Source organism: Coregonus lavaretus, assembly GCF_964263955.1.
Source record: "Coregonus lavaretus genome assembly, chromosome: 31".
NCBI lineage: Eukaryota > Metazoa > Chordata > Actinopteri > Salmoniformes > Salmonidae > Coregonus > Coregonus lavaretus.
Window position 1 is genome coordinate 16122777 of NC_140018.1, and position 19392 is coordinate 16142168.

The 19392-nt window shown below is 44.1% G+C and overlaps 2 protein-coding genes across 2 annotated transcripts; one reads left to right on the plus strand and one right to left on the minus strand.

Annotated features, from left to right (window-relative positions):
* Positions 1-398: 398 nt before the first annotated feature.
* Positions 399-7222, minus strand: gen1 (GEN1 Holliday junction 5' flap endonuclease; the record flags this gene model as incomplete). Its single annotated transcript, XM_084149635.1, has 13 exons — positions 399-2294; positions 2904-3050; positions 3797-3858; positions 3985-4115; positions 4227-4307; positions 4420-4456; positions 4597-4747; positions 5271-5356; positions 5689-5762; positions 5896-6006; positions 6209-6385; positions 6620-6821; positions 7062-7222. 13 exons carry the CDS (start codon positions 7220-7222, stop codon positions 712-714), a joined length of 3003 nt encoding a protein of 1000 aa, XP_084005761.1. The 3' UTR covers positions 399-711.
* A 243-nt stretch (positions 7223-7465) lies between these two features.
* On the plus strand, positions 7466-19202 carry LOC311106608 (structural maintenance of chromosomes protein 6). Its single transcript, XM_084148989.1, has 27 exons — positions 7466-7647; positions 8106-8244; positions 8959-9076; positions 9297-9402; positions 9798-9934; positions 10312-10373; positions 10483-10563; positions 10812-10913; positions 11111-11230; positions 11398-11496; positions 11660-11806; positions 12043-12131; positions 12260-12424; positions 12922-13100; positions 13259-13460; positions 13592-13706; positions 14042-14202; positions 14334-14469; positions 14636-14716; positions 14915-15085; positions 15299-15436; positions 15583-15728; positions 16009-16134; positions 16409-16514; positions 16743-16895; positions 17974-18071; positions 18674-19202. Exons 2-27 carry the CDS (start codon positions 8119-8121, stop codon positions 18786-18788), a joined length of 3279 nt encoding a protein of 1092 aa, XP_084005115.1. The 5' UTR covers positions 7466-7647; positions 8106-8118; the 3' UTR covers positions 18789-19202.
* Positions 19203-19392: the final 190 nt, after the last annotated feature.

The following is a 19392-nucleotide window of genomic DNA, read 5'->3' on the forward strand; positions in this document are numbered from 1 at the left end:
CTTTCATGTCTGAATAGGTGTGTAACGGCTCACTAATGATCAAGGGGGAGCAACACGGGCCAGGTCATAAAACCGCGCTCTACTGCTGGTGGGTCACTGATGGGCGAGAACCTTTGCGCCCCTCTGCCTGCTATAGGAAGCAACACGTCTGGAAGTTTATGTGGTTATTAGGACGGCGTTGCTACTTTCATTCGCTTACAAAAGCTCGACTTTTGCGCAAACGAAGGCATAAAAGTTAGTGTTGTACCTTTATTTGGTCAATTATTGTCTCTTCCATTTGGAGAGCCTTGTTGTTCAAACTCTGTTTTACATTTTGCGCATTTGTATCAGTAGCTTAGTAGTCCAATCATTACATGTGAGCTGTGGGATATTCGAAATAAATACAGAAAAACATTGAGAAACGTTGACAAGTATAGGGTTTTATTTAAAAAACAAAACAACATTATCACAGAACATCCAAGAGCATTCATACATGCCCTCTCCCTAACTTCATGAGTAAAATAGTTTTTCTTCATCTCCTACTGTAAGACCATTAAAGATTTAGTGTATTGTGTACATAGAAGACAAAAGGAAAAGCCTATATCAAAGGTTAAAAATACACTTTATAAACAAACTAAATAAAATGTTGATAGAATACTATTATTATTATTTGACAGAATAATATTAGGAAATCGTTTTTTTTTCTGTCCTAACACTGGTATATCACATCACTCATTTCAGGAACTTCAGCCTCACCCTCTCTGCCAATGGCAGTGGGCTCTTGCTGCAAATCACTGAGTCATCGCCATCAGACACAGTCACTGGGGAAACGGGACTTGGAATGAACACAATGTCATCATCAATTCTAATTGGTGGAACATCCTGGCACTTCCCCAAAGTAGACACAGAGCTGCCTAGTATCGGTTGTTCACCCATACTGGCAGACGCAGCTCTAGGCCTGAGGGGCTGTGCTGTCACTGTGTCCCAGACTGCCTTTGTAGTGGTGGTGGGTTTCAGTGAGTAGTCTGTGAGGTATTGGCACCTGGGCCTGCTTTTGGGTTTGACTTTGGCCCTGATCTGCACTCCTCCCCGACACTGGCTCTCTGTGTCGCTGTCCTCGCTCGATGAACACATACTGGCGCACACGCTCTTCTTGGTTTCCTGATGTGACTTCATGTTCCTGTCATCCCGACCAGGCTGTGTGTCGCCAGGTTCAGAGTGGCTCCTTTGCGGCAGAGCGGAAGAAGAGGATATGGCCTTCTTTACAAATCTGTACTTCTGTGGAGGCTTTGGTTCACCGGCACCATGTTGTCTAGCCCTTTGTGTTTGTGTTGTTGTGACTGGGCCTGTTTGTGTTGCTGTGACTAGGCCTGTTTGTGTTGCTGTGACTAGGCCTGTTTGTGTTGCTGTGACTGGGCTTGTTTGTGTTGAGGTGACTGGGCCTGTTTGTGTTGAGTTCACTGAGCTAGGTTTTGAGCTGTGATGAGCAGGTTGAGGCTTACGGGCCAATGCAATGCTCTGGCCCTTATCAACAAGTGTGGCTTTCGTACCACACACCAGCGGCTGTTCTGATGGCTTAGAGTCATTGCTGCTTTTAATGGGTATCAGTGCCATTGGCTTAGGGCCGCTGTTGTTAGAATCAATTAAATCCAGGGGTGCTGACTGGGAGTTTACGTGTATGGTGGTGACATCATCATTGTCCACCATGTTCACAGACTTGCGGGTGTTTCTCATTAGGACCCTGTCCCTCAGCGAACACTCTATATAACACGGCCCTGGTACGGCCTCCGCTGCTCTGAGATCAGTAGAGGGGCCCTGTTTCGTGATCCTTTCTTTGACATCATCATCTGTGGTTTGGACTGACTTGGGGTCAGTGGCAGTGCGAGCGCTAGCAGCCTGCGGGGGCGGGGAGGACGTGAATGACTGAGACTCCCAGTCGATGTCACTCAGGTGAAGAGCATCCATCACCATGGAAACGGACGGAGAGGAGGCCGCTGCTTCTGGAATCTTCCCAGAGGAAGTGAAAGACGGAGATGACATCACTTTCTGTATCTGAGCTCCAAGACGTACTTCTAAGCGGGGATGGTCTTTACCAGGATCCAGACCCTTTTTTGGGGACTCTGACTCTGGACCCTCCAGGACCAACACTGAGTTGTTACTTGGTGTAATGGTTGTAATGGTCGGTGCTGCTGCCGTGGCAGAGGGTTGTTGGGTGTTGTTGTCAGCAGTGGAACTGTGCAACGACATTTTGTCCAGGAGGTCAGAAACATCACAGGGATCCGAAGGCTTGTCTTTCTTACTCCTCGGTTTCTTCTCTGAAAACGAAAGACAGAAAATATAAGAGACAAAATGGCAGATACAAAATCCACCATAACAGTTTGTCTCTTCAAGTCCAAGTACCCTTGGTTGGCGCTACCCAGTCTACTGTGGGTACCCCTGCTCTACAGCACTGAGCTACAGGGGGAGCCAGCCCCAACCTGTCTAACGTGACAGCAGCTCCTGTGTGACAGACACCTCTGGTGTATCAAAGCCTTGATGTGAGGGAGCGGAGATGCCAAACCCTGTATGTCCAGGTGTCAGAGGGCCTATAAGAGAGAGACTGAAAAACATCGCAAAGCTCCAGGTGCCTTTGATCCGCACCCTGTCTGAGCTAAGTAGTGAGCAGTCGTTGAGCCTGTTAAGTTTAGGGGCGTCCCGTTTCTCCCCAAGGACAAATTGAATACGGTTTTAAAAAACTCTGTATCATTTTACGTCAATAAAGTATATCAATATGTTATTGTCAGTCAATATCGTATCAGAATGTCAATCATTCTAAATGAATTAACATTCATTGTATTTTCATATCAATAACTTAAGGTCATTTAATCTTAATTAAATGTAAGCATAATACATTATGTTCTCCAGCCATAATATGTTGACCTTACTCTTGGTCTTGTTCTCAGCCTCAGCCTTCTCCCTGAGGTACAGCTCCACCACGTGTGGGTAGGCCAGGCGGAACAGAGCCTCTTCCTCCACCGTCCTCACCTCGTCCTGGCTGTCCCCAGGGTGGTCCTCAGGAAACACATAGTGATCTGCAGGGAGGATATCATGGACGAAACTACAAAATTACTAAAAACAAAGTAGCAATTTTTTACAGGCGGAAAATATGATATGAAACAATTCAAACAATACAATTGTATCCAGTCTTTTGTGTAATATGTGTGTTGTCTGCTGAATCACCATACAGATGCAAACCACGCCCCCCTCAAAATAATAATACAGATTTGGGGATGGTATTTCAGTAGTTAGCTCAGGCCCAGTGAGGTCTGAAATATCAGATGAGGTTGTTAGTGGGGGGGGGGGGGGGGGGTATGACAGTTTTCGGGACTTTGATATGACAGTTTTCCCAGCCCGGGAGGAAGCCATTTTAGCACCTGATGGTGTTGTGGCTGTTCTGTCACCTCTGCCCCCCTCTGAACCCCACCTCACAACAAGTCACTAACAGACAACACGGAGACAGGCAGAGAAGCCCCGGTTTATAGAGACTCTGCATAGGTCAAAACAGACTGTCACCCCAATCGTTATTGAGGCAACTCTGATGTCATAACAGGAATACAGTACATCAAACCGGTACAGGGTAATAAGAGGTTTGGAAAACTGTGATTTCAGTTGGCTTGGAGAGTACAATACAAAAAACTATCATAGAACAATAACAATGGGGGCAATGCTGATAATATAAAGAGAAGGAACGTCTGCAATGATCCCTCATTCATAAGCATAATGGTTTTTGAAAATGGAAGGCTTCATAGGAAGCACTGTTTCATTTGATCAAACTGACCTGGCTTACTCCAGATGATTTCAAAGCTGGCGATTGCATTCCTCACTCTTGGCTTCCATATACTGTTAACAGGGAGGATTTTAAAATACAATTTAATATGTAATATTAAAAATATCTATAGCCTACAAGCGAGTAACTTCCATATTTTACACTCAGAGAAGTCCATTGGAGTGTGAATGGGACCGTACCGTAGTGGTTTTATCTGTGATGACGTCGCTCTTCCATGTTTTCTGTTCATCAGCTCAGTGTACGTCATCAGGACCAGAACCTTTTCACTGGTATAGTGCTTAGGCCACTCCATCTTATCATACGCAAAGTTCTGGATCACAGACAAAAAAAATATTACAAGTTATTTGACTAACAGACAAATTAGGTAATACATTATTTATTAATTGCATCTGTTAAAAAATATTCATTTTTGAATGAATACCTGCGTTAATAGCATGTTCGGTGTCCTCCATTTGAAATTGTGGACAGGCTTGTCTTTGTCTACCAGAAATTCATTTATGATCTGAAATACAAAATGTCCATACAGGAAATGACATCCTTATCTTGGCTTGTATCCTTTACACATGATATTACACAGATTCAGTAACTTAAGATAATAACTGTATTTACTTTACCTCTGTAAAAGGGAACTTATCACTTGCCAGTGTTTTCCTGAAAACAAATCAACACCATATATGTAAAGGAACAAGACATGTTTGTTCCCCCTTTCAATTAAATTACATAAGCAATATTGTAATCAATAAATGTGTATATTATAGGAATGAGTGAATTTGGTGCAAACAGGGCCTCACTTCCTGATGTTGGCTTCTGTTGAAGAGGCCTGTCGTGTCTGCTCACAGCGGTGCCAGTCACAGGGACACTCGTAGTCATAGTCTTGAGGCTCACAGAAGTGCTTGCTGTCACACAACACACAGCCACTGCGCTCGTGGGTCTTGGCTGACCCTGAGAGAGAAGGAGAAAGAGATAAAAGAGTATGATGAGAAAGAGAGAGAGAGAATGAAGAGAGAGTGATAGAGAATAACATAATGAAGTGGTAGCAGTTTGTTAGTTAGGAGATGGTTAGGAACAGAAAAAGGAGTGACAGACAAAATCAGAGAGGTCAATTCATCAGAGAGGTCAATTCATCAGAGAGGTCAATTCAGGGTGACTGGACTGATAGGCTACATCCCCAATAATCATAGCAGATAGCTTTGAACCACCATACAGAGACATTTAATACTGATCTCGACTAAGTACACTAACTTTACTTAGGAGCTACAATGCTGAAGACGTATTAGCAAACTAAAGCGTCTCACATGTAGATGCCTTCATCATCACAGTATTTTTAAATGGTCTTGATCCACCACATGCGAGTCACCTCATCCTGGGAAACCCCTCCCCTCCCCACCCACCCACCCTCCTGATTTACACTTCTTATCAGGACGAGGGGCTGAAGTGAGTTTGACGGAGGGCCTAAGTAACTCACCAGGATGGCGACACAGATTGCAGTGAGGGACCTTCTTTAGGATCCACTCTGGCACACCCACACCCTCCTCCCTCCACTGGCTGAACCTGTCATGGGAGAGGAGAGGGTATAGGATAGGCATAGACTATTATATCATATACATGTTTGCATAATACCTCATCATCACCATTCAGTATTGTCGCCTCATATAAAACATTTGATCTCAAATCCAAAATGCTGGAGTATAAAGCCAAAATAAAAGTTTTAGCATTACTGTCCAAATAAATAAATACATAGGGGAGTGTACATGTTTACATAAGACCTAGTTAAAACTACTGGATTACAGACTGTTTATGTTTCTCTATTAGTCTCTCCTCTTTTTAATCAGTGTGCTGGAGGGTGAAACAAAAAGGAATGTCTTATACTTTTAGTTTCTTACCTTTGTAGAAGTGTTTGTCCTTTTAATGTCTGTATGAGTTTTAGAGCTTGCTCTTTCCCAACTCCTGGTATACCCTTGTGGTAAGAAAACAAAACATGTCATAGTAACAAAAACAAAACAGTAATATTGTATATTCTACAGTTGGTGTAAGTGTGTTTTACCCCCTTAGAAGCTGATCTAGTCATTAGCAGTCCCCCTCTCCTATACCTTAGGAATGTAATCACAGCCCAGAAGGATGGCCAGACCCACAAGTGTCTCTCTGGCTAGCTGTAGCTCTGTTTGCACCCTAGAAGTCCTGTAACAATCCACCTGTGGATCCTACAACAGCGGGAATGATACAGCAGGGATTATTTTCTTGAGCATTCAGACAACAGAAACCTACAAGTACAGCATTTAGAGATTGGATGCATCCACTAGAGGTTCATTAACTAAATCATAAGTTTTAATACTTCTCTCTTCAATGTCACACCCCTTACAAATGAAATGTAACATACCTAATTTAAATACACAAACGCATTACCTTGGTGTTCATGTTGAAGTTTCTGTAGACGGTCTGCGCTCCGTAGAGAAAGGCATCTCCATCGTTGGTGATGCAGCCGTCCACCAGGCCCTGGGCATCCAGGAAGGCACACATGGCCTCTGCCTCCCCTGCCGCTGTCACCCAGGGGACACCCAGACAGTCCAGCATCTCTGCACACTGGAGGGAAGAGAGAGATGGGTAGTGGGTACACACAGATCATTTTTAAAAACACATGTGCATAATACTGACTTATGCATCTATACGCATGTTGTATGCATACGCAGCTACACACACAGCCACTCTGAAAGACAGACACACACACACACACACACACACACACACACACACACACACACACAGCTTTAAATCAATCAATGAGGGTGATGAATGCCACAACTTCCGTCCACCCACCTCTCTCAGCACAGCATTGAAGTGCCCCCTGTTGTTGGTCTTTGTAGTTGTTTTTTTAGGGGCTGACTTTTTTAACCCCCTGAATCTCATGTCTGTCCTGTTGCTCATGGTCTCTGCTTTGAGTTTAGGGGCCTCTCCCTCCATGACAAAAACGAGCTTTACCCCCATCAGTGTGAGAGAGGATACTCTGAAAAACAGATTCCTGAAAGAGAGAAATAATAAAATCCATAATTCTCATTCCAGGGAGTTGTTGTTCCTCTGCATAAAAGGGATTTCATTTTGAAACAGCAGACCAATAGTAAGTCGCCCGATTGATTAATCATGCAAATGATTAATCAGGTACATAATGTGGAATCGGATCAGGGTTTAATGCCTATGTCTCAATGTCAGAGTTTAAATTGTTTTTCAAACTTTTGCATTTGTGAATCTCTGCGCATATTACCGGAGGTGAGGTTTGGTGACTTTCCCCATCATTGCTTGTACGTGCTGGGCCTCGACGACCCACAGGCTAAGGTCCACGGCCAGGGTCTTTCCCGTGAGGCTGTACAACGGCACCGCCTCCCGAACCGGCCCCAGAATGGACCACAGGTCGTGCACACCCATCGCGAAAATCGTTGTTTACCTTGTTATAAAAAAAGAAAAAGATCAATGTGAAGTATTTCACACCAAAGGTACTTTGGTGATAACTTTTTTGCAGGTTTGTTTTTGAATTCAGCAGCACTTCCTGCAAAAACAAACACGCTTCCGAATCCAACTCACTTACTTCCGGTCATAGTGTCAGCGAATGAACGCGCGAGACGACATTGACTGCGCAGCACGCTGCTGTCCATTTTTTTGACGTTGCGCGCGGAATCCAGTGAACAGCTGAGTGGGTAGCAATACTTTACATCGTAGCTGTATGTCTTTCGACATCTAGCTACCTCCAAAATTCGCCAATAAGCATTGCATAGCTAGCGACCGAAGTCACTTTTGTGGATATGTTTATTTAAAAACCTTGCCTGCTAATTTACCGACAGAGGTCTTCACAGGTAAGAATTGATTTGTTAGCTAAGGTTAGCTAGTTAACTTTACCGCGTTGCTAGCTGGCTTGCTAATGCATAGAGAATGATAGAGGCATGTAGTGGCCAAAAGGCTATTTTTGCGTTGGGGCAGCGCCTCTACCGTTTTAGTGTTGTCAACCGGGTGGGACTTCCAACTTCATTGGCTGACCCCTCCTGGTGACATGTCCAATCTAGTTCATCAGGAGGGTTCAGCCAATAATGAAGAATAAAATTACCTATTTTAAATTGAGATGGTCTCAATGGCGCTGCCAATGCTGTCACATACGCTATTATGGCGCAGATACAAAGATGAGTCCTCAATCTATCTCTATGTGCTAATGTTAGTAATTAGCTAACTAGAGGTTAGTTAAGTGTAGCTAACGTTAGCTAGCAGTTAACTGTTATATTTCCAGTTATGGTTTTCTATGATCGGTGTTGTTATACAGGGTGTCCAAGAAGATGTCTAAGAGGAAGAACAACTCAATTGGAGAGAGCCCTCACAAGAGAGTCAGACCCACAGAGGTTTATGATGAAGATGATGAAGTGGGTCCCAGCCAACCCCCTGTGCTATCAGGATCACATACGGTATCTAAGTTAGCTATTGTACACTTCATTTATGTGAGACCGTTATAAATAAGAGTAGAGACTGCAGTTGTCACTGTCAGTGTTGTCAGTCTAAGGTTGGGTGCCTGTGCGCTAGCCAGATTGTTATACCCTCATACAGGGTCGTTCCTGTACCATACCGTGCAGTGCACACAAGGGGCGCTATTTCGAAACGTAAAAACACCTTAACAAATTTAGGCAGCAGGGATCTTGATCCAGGAGGGGCTTGATTGTCTCGGCTGTAACCAAGAAACGTCATCTTGCAAGCTAGCCACTTAGCTAGCAAGTTAGCAAACTAAATGCATAGCTGCAGCCCTGAGCTGGAGATCATTTATTTGGCACATCTTAGTTCATTTATTTGGCACATCTTAGTTCATTTATAGTTAGTTATAAGCAGGGGCGTAGCGCGCATCCCTGCCCTTGTTTTAGGGCACCCCCAACCAAAATGATATGGTATACTGCCCAAGCCTAGTTGTCATTCTTGTTGTGATTGAAATATGTCAGTCAAATTGAGCCTATTTCATTCTCAATTTACCTGACATATTTCAGTCACAACAGCAGGAGTGACAACACTGACAGTGTCTGCAGAATCTGCTATTATATATTTTATTAAAAAGGAAATAATCAATGACCTGATGTGCCTCCATATTAAAACATTAGGATTTACTGTAACGTCTTAGCTTTGTTTTGTTGCAGACTGTTGGAGAGGTGGGCATAGTGGAGAGCATCTCCCTGAAGAACTTTATGTGCCACTCTCTGCTGGGTCCATTTGCGTTTGGGTCCAATGTCAACTTTGTCGTCGGCAACAATGGAAGTGAGTTCCACCACTTCATCCGGACTTTTTATTTATTTTTATCTCAAGATGGTATAATTGTCGACTGATTATAGATAGAGATTATTACGCGATGGTATAGTGTCTCCACTTGTTACTCTATCGCATGTTTCTTTCAGTTTTTCAGTATTGATCCAATGATGGTGCTCTAAGATTTCAGTGCCGTGGTTCTGTGTCTGATATTGTGTTTCTAAACGGACAGGTGGAAAAAGTGCTGTCCTCACAGCTCTAATGGTGGGCCTGGGAGGGAAAGCTACAACCACAAACAGAGGGTCCTCCCTGAAGGGATTTGTGAAAGAAGGAGAGAGGTACTTGTGTTCCCTGTATTTACTCACTCCCTTGTCTTTGGGGACATTATTTCTGCCTTGAAAGACTGGTTCCAGATGTCTGTTGGAAGCACGGTCACTTACTGTTTACCTCAGGCAGTAAACCGTTGTAAATGGAGATTAGTGTTAACATGCATCTGGCATCCTTGCAAGAGTAACTGTTATTTCCCTTAGGAATTTCCATACAGTAAAACGTGTCCAAAGAGATTCAGGAGTTTGTGACAAACCGTAAATGTCAGTGGCTACACACTTCCCACTCACTACTGTGTTAACTGCCACCTGCCCCATTTTGACAATGCATACAAAAGTGCCAGGTTTATCCTACTGTCATATTTGAGTCATAATGCAACCCTGTTTGTGGCCCTCTGCTCTCCCAGTTCGGCTGACGTCTCCATAACACTGCGTAACAAGGGCAGGGATGCCTACAAGCCAGAAGTGTTCGGCCAGGCCATCATAGTAGACCTCAAGATAACCCGCGAGGGCATGAGGACCTACAAGCTCAAGAGCAAAGCTGGTAATGAATGTAATAAGAATGTGTGGATTAACCTTCTGTAAATGGGCCTTTCACTCAAACAGGCCCATGGACCTGAGATATGTGCCTGACACTTTAGTGCAAAACCCCATTTACATTTTAGTCATTTAGAAGACGCTCTTATCCAGAGCGACATACAGTTAGTGAGTGCATAAATTTTTCATACTGGCCCCCCGTGGGAATCGAACCCACAACCCTGGCGTTGCAAGCGCCATGCTCTACCAACTGAGCTACAGGAGGCCTTTTAAAATCAATCTACATAGTTCATTCTGGATCTTAACATTAGGCTATATTTCAAAAAGTGTTCCACTCAGCAATAGATGCAGTATGAGCACATAAGAATGTACTTTGTCTTGCAGGTCATCTTGTGTCTGCGAAGAAGGATGAACTTTTGGCCATTCTGGATCACTTTAACATCCAGGTACTACAAGTTCTGTTGATCACCTGCAAGACTGTATGAAAATATTGGAAACACTGTTGCTGTTATAAATAGGTATTGATTTATTTTGTATAATCATTATTTTCCCAAGGTGGACAACCCTGTATCTATGTTAACTCAAGAGATGAGCAAGCACTTTCTGCACTCCAAAGGAGAAGGGGATAAGTACAGAGTCAGTTTGATATACTTGAATCTTTTCATTTATGAAATTCTGTATTTGTGGAGGGCATGGTGTAAATTAAGGAAATGGCATGCATCTTGCCAGCATGTGTTGCAGGTATTATATCTCTGCTACGTCTTATTGTCAGTCTGTGGTTTTCACTGTCAAATAGCATGAGGGTGAAAGAGCTCAATGTAGGCCTACCTTTTAGGACTGCTCTTACCTTGTTAGTGACTAAGTGTTCTGTTTTTCTCCCTCAGTTCTTTATGAAAGCCACACAGCTTGAGCAGATGAAAGAGGATTACACCCACATCATAACAACTAAAAATGTCACCCTAGACACTGTGGAGAAACACGAGGAGGTACGGATCCACTTGGCTTATGTGTGGTGTGTTATGAAATCACCCATCTGAATGCTTTCATCCAAACCAGCCCTGCAGCATGTAGTCCCATAGTGTTCCCCCTTTTTACAAAGGAAGTCTTGTCCATGAACAACCGAGAGATCTTAATGGAGTTGTTATAAAGTAGCACTTTTGAAGTTTTAATCATTATGTTTCAGTGTCTGGAGGGGCTAAAGAGGAAGTACCTGGAGAAAGAGGACCTGGTCAAAAGCCTGGCCTCGCTGGACGACATGCACAGTAAACTGGAGGAGCTGAAGAATCAGATGGCTTGGGCTCTGGTGAGGGGCAGCAGCATACCTTAAAAATATTAATCTAAAAATGGATTTATTTTATTTGTTTATTTATCAAGGGTCATGCACAACAGATATATTGCAGCAGATTTAGCAACCCAGCTAAATACATATTCAATCTGATGTAAAATCCCTTTCGCTCTGTCCTGCGCCAGGTGTCTGAGATGGAGAAAGAGGTGAAGCCCATGAGAGAGAAGCTCCAATCAGAGGAGAGGTCCACCGTCAAATACGACCAGAAAGTAGACGAGTGGAAGGTAACTAACATCACCCTCTTATTTTTACAGCCATAAGCATTTGGTGTGTGGGTTTCCTTCACATTATTGAAAAATGCAGCCATTACTTAATTAACTTCAGTGACTATTTCCCCTTGTTTGTCATTGCTGATGATTGTTCTTTATGACCTCACTTCCTGCCCAGACCAAGGTGGTGGAGGCGGAGAAGAAGTACAAGGGTATCCGGGAGCAGCTGGAGGCCATCACTGTGAGGGTGCAGCAGCTGGAGCCACAGAGTGCCGAGCTGAAGAACGAGGCTCAGAGCAGAAGCAAGGCCTTCAACACAGCCCAGGTGAGAGAACAGTGATGAGTGTTACAATACCCCAGAGTCTTCTAAATAACAGGGGTTTAGCAAGTAACCAATACAAGGCTTAACATCATTAACCATAACATCTCCATAATCATAACTGCAGCACAATGAAAAACTACAGCTTCCAGCTCAGAGCTCAACACTAACTATATGTGAGAGCTCGATAACGAGGAGCTCTTTTCTAGTTCGCTAGTTGTTGATTCGTGTCTCTCTTACAGGCCAGTGTACACAGATTCAAGACCAACCTGAGAGACCTGGAGAAGGACAAGGATCAGCTCTCCAGGAGAATTAATGAGCTCAAGTTGAGGTAGCGCCTCTGATCCTTTCCCACCTCTTTTTCAGTTTCAAAATACAACTTGTATTGCCATGGGAGAAGTGATTTTATGTTGCCACAGTCACAAACTGGATTTCTTTCCCTTATTCTCCTCCCCACAGTATCAGCCAGACGTCGGGTGCGGAGACCCAGGTGCGTGTTGAGCGCATGGAGAAGCTGCAGACAGACCTGGACACTCTGAACTTCCAGGACTCCACCCTAGGTCAGCAGATGGAACAGTTCCAGCAGGCTGTGTCCCGGGCCAAGGACGAGCTGGAAAAGATGACGTAGGCACTGAGCAATCCATTTATATACAGGCCTGTAACTCTTGAGACTTGGCTGTACAACGTACAAACACACACACACCGTAGTGACGTCATAGGAGTCTGGAGCTATGCCACAGGGTTCACAGGGCTTATGAAAAACTCTCAGGGTGTAGTCTTATGTAAACGTTACGTGGCAGCCATATCAGAAGTAGGAATATTGTTTTGTTTATTTATATATATAAGTGATAGGGTGAGGTGTTGCCAGCGATGAAACAGACATTAGATGATAAGGCTGAGGTTGTGTGTTTTAAAATATAACCATATCTACTCCTCAACCATATCAACTGGACATCAATCAACTATGTTTTAAAGGAGAGTGCCATGAAGCCATAAAAAACAGTGAAATATAATTTTAAAAAACAACAGGAAATTGTTGCTGAACAGGAGCAGAAAGAAGGCAGGAGCCCTAACCCGGAACCGGAGCCCTAACCCTGTGTGTGTTTATCTCTGTTTCTCAGGCGAGAGGAGGAGGACCTGAAGAGGTCTATGGACGTCATCAGGAGGAAGTTGCAGACCATGGAGGGCAGTCGCTCCGACCGCCTGCGCCGCTTCGGGGAAAAGATGCCCGCGCTGCTCGCTGCCATCGAGGACGCCCACAGGAAGGGCCAGTTCAGGAAGAAACCAGTGGGTCCGCTGGGTAAGACGTGTGTGCGTGTGTATTTCCGTGCGAGTGAAAATACTATTATCTTACCCTTCATTCTCCTTTCTGGATGTCATGCTTATTTGTGTAACCTTGTCATTGGTTAAAATTAAGCTCTTTCCAAAGTCCTCTCTCTCCTGGTGTGCCCCATGCAGGGTACTGTATCCGTCTGAAGGACCATGAGCAGGCCCTGGCCGTGGAGAAATGTCTGGGGAGCCTGATGCTGGCCTTCACCTGTGACAACCACGAGGACGAGAGGCTGCTGCAGGGCCTCATGAGAGGGTACTGCCAGGGGGATAGGAGACCCCAGATCATCACCTGCCAGTTCTTCAACAGGGTCCATGACACTAGTAGGCGGTATGGATGTTAGCTACCTACCACAACCGGCTTCAGGCTAGCTGGGCTTATGTACAGGCTTATTTGTACCGCTCTAAGGGTTCATTTTGTTCTCTGTAACCAACATGTTTTCTGTCGTGTGTGTGTGTCAGGGCTGTGAAACACCCTGACTACCCGTCAGTCCTACAGTCTCTGGAGATCGAGGACCCAGTGGTTGCCAACTGCCTCATCGACCAGAGAGGCATAGAGAGTATTCTACTCATCAAGGTAGGACCATGGAGTCTACTGCCACCATAGTTAGAGTTCACTCAAATGTCATAATGTCACCTTGGATTGGCCAGTAGTGACTGCAACTACGATTCTTGACTTTGTTTTCAGTGTCGCCCTCTTTAAGGGATAGTTTACTCTTTTAAAGTTTGAGCCGATAATAAGCTACAACTTTGAATACTTGAACTATCCCCATGCAACAACTGAATTGCATGCCAAAAACAACATGAATGAACTTCAAGCCACTTCCTGTAGAAAACAGTAGCCTTTAGGACGGAAGGGAGAAAGGTTCAATTTCTGTGGTTCTAACCCCTTTGTCTGTAACTACCATGTAGAGTCCTGCAGAGGCCCGCAGAGTGATGCAGGGCAGGCAGCCCCCTAGAAACTGCTACCAGGCCTTCACCAAGGAGGGAGACCAGTGCTACAACAACCGCTACTACTCCAACGACCAGAGGAGGTGCGACTACCTTAGCAGAGACGTAGAGGAGGAGATCAGGTAATGTGTGTGTGTGTGTGACATCCATTTGTTTTGAAAAGGTTTCTGCTGCTCTGTTTTTCTGACTCAATTTAGTGCTTTACCTTTCTCCCTCTACCCCTTCTCTCAATATCTCCATGTATCTCTCTCAGGCAGTTGCAGGAGGAGATGCGGAACAAGGCGGCCCTCTTGGATCGCTTCAGCCAGCAGAAGCAGAGGGTGGAGGAGGACATCAGGAACAACAACGGTCTCCTAAAGAGGGCCTATGACGACAGGAAGAGAGCCAAGGTAACACCAACGCACATCTTGCTCAAGCTGGCCTTTGTGACAAACCAGCATCTCTCTCCTGAGCCGTACCATGGATCCAACTAGAAATCCTTTAGGAGAGCACAATGATTCACCTCTGATTAGACTAGATGTGGAGTTACTAGGTGACAAGTCTCCTCTCCTCCAGGATAAGTTCAGGAGGCTGCAGCAGGAGATCAGTGACCTGCAGAACGTGGAGGAACCCCAGTCTGAGGACCTCAAGCCTCTGGTGGGCACACACCTCTAGACACACGGACCATATTTTAACATTTAGTTTGAGCTAATGTCATTCATGAACATCTCCTTCCCTTTCTCTCTCTCACTCCCTTGTTCTCTCTATTTCACATTCCAACTGATATGATACACACATGTACTCACATTCCACGACACACACCATGCTCCTCCTGTCACACTCTCTGGCCTTCAGGAGGAGGAGCTGGAGGAGATCAACAATAAGATCTCAGCAGCGCGTGCGGAGAGCAAGGAGGCCCTGGGAAAGATGGCCCAGCTGAAGGCTTCCTGGGAGGAGGTGGAGCAGAGGTACCGCCAGCACAAAGAGTCCATCAGCACCGTGGCCGAGGAGGCCGAACCCATCAAGGTCAGTCACATCAAGATGAACTTCAATTTCTATTAACACAGAGGGAAGTTTGGTGTGCAAACGAGGAATGAACCAGGAGAGTGAAAAGGACGTAAAATGCTGATAATCCATGTCTTCATTTTGTTGCACACAATCAATCACACAAAGATTAAACGGATAAAAGGTAAAGCCAATAGATGGCGATAAATCTCTCCTTCCCCCTTGTTTTCTCAGGAGGAGCTGAGTAAGAGCGACCAGGATGTGGAGAAGAGCAAGCACCATAAGAAACATTACGAGGACAAACGCAAGGTCCACATCAACACCATCCGGGACCTCAAGGCCAGCCTGGAGCTCAAGGAGCAGGAGCTTACGGTACGTCTGGGAGGAGGTGCTACATATGGATACTAACAGTACACTGACTAGTTATATCAGGGCCATCTTCTGTGTATGTTTTCTCTTACTGCCTGTTTTCCCTGCTTAATGTGTGTGTTCCTTGTCTTAACCCTCCTGTGTCTCAGGCTTCTGTAGTGAAGGCCACAGAGCTCTGTCCAGAGCGGTCCGAGGTGCGTCGGACGGCCAGGAGTCTGGACAGCGAGATCAGCCGTCTGAAGCTGAAGATCAGCACCCAGCAGGACCAGCAGGGAGACCGCGAAGAGGTCATCAGGTAACCTCCGCCACCCCTGACCTCTGACCCTTCACCCCACACAAACGTTTAAGGGATGTTCCACTCAAAATACGACCTGATTTTATTCCACTTGCCTGAGCTGTAGTTGATTCCCTAAGTGTTCTTGGATATATATTTTGGTTACTTCGGTGTTGTTATATATTATGTTTTGTCAGTATTTCCATATAATAGGGCTGTCCATATAAAAATGACTACTGGGTAATCTGTTTAAGGGCAGAAGGTAAACGTTGCTTGCTTTCCCCCCTTTTCTCCCATCCAGGCAATACCAAGAGGCCCTGGAGAACTACAGTAAAATTAACCAGCAGGTGAAGTGCCTCAAGCGCTTCATCCAGGTCCTGTGTAAGATCATGGACGACAGACACAGAGTCTACACAGAGCTGAGGAGGTAGCTGGATCCACCATTCACTTCCTGTCTGTCCAATAGAATATCAGCTCTGTTATTTGACACCACTCACTGTCTCATAAGAGATCACAGAACAACTGGATGGTACTGCTAGCATCAACATCTGTTATAGAGCTATGCACAATAGCTATTGAAAGACTGAAAGGAGGCCATCTCGATCTATCGATGTGGTGTTAGATTTAGCGGAAAAGCAAAGCTGTTGCGCTATGGATTTGTTGTTAAATTGTTTTCCTTCCACCAATGTATCTCTTTTTAGGTTTCTCTCAGTGCGCTGCAAGATGTACTTTGACTCCATGCTGTCACAGAGAGGCTACATAGGGAAGATGATGTTCGAGCACAAGAACGAAACCCTGTCCATCTCAGTAAGAATACACTACAGTTTTAAAGCATAGAAATACCTTTTCTCATGTACCCTTGTTGAATGCAAAAGCAGTTAAAGGTTATAAAAAAAACTGTATGCCTAATAATCAAGTTACCCTCACATTCCCACCCCCCTTTCCCATTTGTCAATGTCTTTCTTTTACTCCTCTCTTTCTGCATCCTTCTTTGTCTCTACCCATCTTCTCCCTCATCCTCCCTCCCTCGCTCAGGTCCAGCCAGGTGTGGGGGATAAGGCTGCTCTGAGTGACATGCGCTCTCTGTCTGGAGGAGAGCGCTCGTTCTCCACTGTCTGTTTCGTTCTCTCTCTCTGGGCTATCGCGGAGGCCCCCTTCCGCGCCCTCGACGAGTTTGACGTCTACATGGTAATAATGTCACATTGAATGGATGGATGAATGATTTACTTTTATTTAACCATTTAAAAATGCATATTAAAGGGATACTTTGGGATTTATGCAATTAAGTCTTATTTCCTACTGTTATGTTCTGATCAAACAGAGTAAAAACCAAAACGGACGAGTAGGAAAAGCTCAAACCAAGTTAATTCAACCCACTGAGTGCTTCATCTTCAAAACACAAGTCACACAAGCATATATTTATACCTGTCGACTAGGAGTCACCTCCTTGTATGTTGAAGATAAACAATTCATCCATGTTACTGGGCAGGAACGGAGGCTGTTCGTCTTACTGGTATTGCCCTGCCTAAGTCTATCCTTCAAAAGCATGGAAGTGTGTGTGAGATGATCTTTGGGGTGGGGACCCTCTGGCCCCCCTCCCAGAGGTTTCTTCTCTCTTAAACTGTTGACCTTGAGTTGAGTTCCACATGCCTCCTTGTCCTAGTTCTACAGCAGCTGGCATGCATTATCAGGAACTGAGGCTAGACTGTTGCTCTTTACCTTTTTTCTTAGAAATATTCATATTCAGCAACAACATCTTTGAACAGATAGAAACATTCTGCCCTTCCCTTTGTCTCACTCAGTAACTTTCCATACACAAAGTTCCTTTTCACCCTTTATTGACCCCAAACATATACATGTTAAGTAATTAATATGTTCTAATATAGTGACAGGAATAATTATATTTCAAGATAGAATCCAACACTACTTACCCAAAGTCAGAGGAACTGATGGATACCATTTTTATGTTTCTGCGTGCAGTTTGAAGGAAGTTGAAGGTAGCATATCGTTAGCATAAAAATGGTATCCATGAGTTTGCCTGACTTTGGGTAAGTAGGAAAAAAGTTTTACCGGTAGTTGCCTAAATACATTCAAATATTAACTTACTTTTAATCTAAGCTCATGTGTCTTCTGTAGCCTACACTGTGAGGACTGCTAAGATTGATACATTGTTCTTCATGTTTTTGCTCAATTATTTCAGTCAATCGTTCTGTTCAGTTCTGTTGGCACACTGTCTGTCAATAAATGTAACTGTTTTTCTTTTTAGGACATGGTGAACCGAAGGATTTCCATGGACATGATGTTGAAGATCGCTTCTAGCCAACGTTACCGGCAGTTCATATTCCTCACCCCACAGAGCATGAGGTATTGTAGCCTCCAATGACCCTCCTGTGTACTAACATTAAGCAACTCTGTTCTATTTTATAAACTCGGCGGATTGAGCCCTGAATGCTGATTGGCTGACAGCCGTGGTATAGCAGACCGTATACCACGGGTATGACTAAACATTTGTTTTTACTGCTCTAATTATGTTGGTAACTAGTTTATAATAGCAATAAGGCACCTCTGGGGTTTGTGGAAATGGCTAATATACCACGGCTAAGGGCTATATCCGGGCACTCCGTGTTGCGTCGTGCATAAGAACAGCCCGTAGCAGTGGTATATAGGCCATATACCCCCCCCCCGGGCCTTATTGCTTAATTATATCATGGCTTTGCCTAATTATCTCTCATTTGGCCCCGTGTAGCTCAGTTGGTAGAGCATGGCGCTTGCAACGCCAGGGTTGTGGGTTCGATTCCCACGGGGGGGCAGTATGAAAAAAATGTATGCACTCACTAACTGTAAGTCGCTCTGGATAAGAGCGTCTGCAAAATGATGTAAATCAAGTAAATCAATTTGCATATTCAGTGTATCAAAAATAGTGTACTTTAAAATAAATGTCTTCATTGTGTTTGTCTTCCCTATAGCTCTCTCCCAGTCAACAACCTGATCCGGATCCTGCGGCTGAAAGACCCGGACCGTGGCCAGTCTGCTCTTCCCTTTGGACAGAGGAACGAGGAAGAGGAGGAGGAGGAGGAGTAAGGAAGAGGTCAACCTGAGACTGTTTAACAAAGTCTTCACTAAATGATATTCTGTGTTTCACATTTGTTCTAAGTTAATATAGTGTTTTGTTATTGTTAAAATTCTAGACATAAAAATAATGACCTAGTTTGCATTTATTGATGCTGCTATTGCTTAAGTTAAAGTGTTGCAATGTTCTACAAAACACTACTTCTGTAAATGCTATTTTATTTTTTAACTTTGTACTGACTTATTTTTGTTGTGAGGAATAGCACATGTTGATACACTTTGTATGGCAAGACAGACATTAGACTTTTAATTTGCTTTTCCAGTGACTAACAGAAGCGCAACCTGTTATATTTGTGTTTGCTAAATTGTTTCAGTCGGTCATTCTGTTTCTACAGTCAATAATAAAACAAATATATACTTCTGTTAGGTTTTGAAATGATCTTGTCATTGTCTTGATAAGTTTGATACATTTATATCCATTGCTTGACTATAATTGTCAGTACAGTTACAAAATCAGTTTTGTACAGTTATATTTTTAACTGTTAGTCCTGAGCATTTTAGATTCAAGGCAGATGAGGTGTCCTACTGATTACTGACATCTCAAAGTGATAACTGC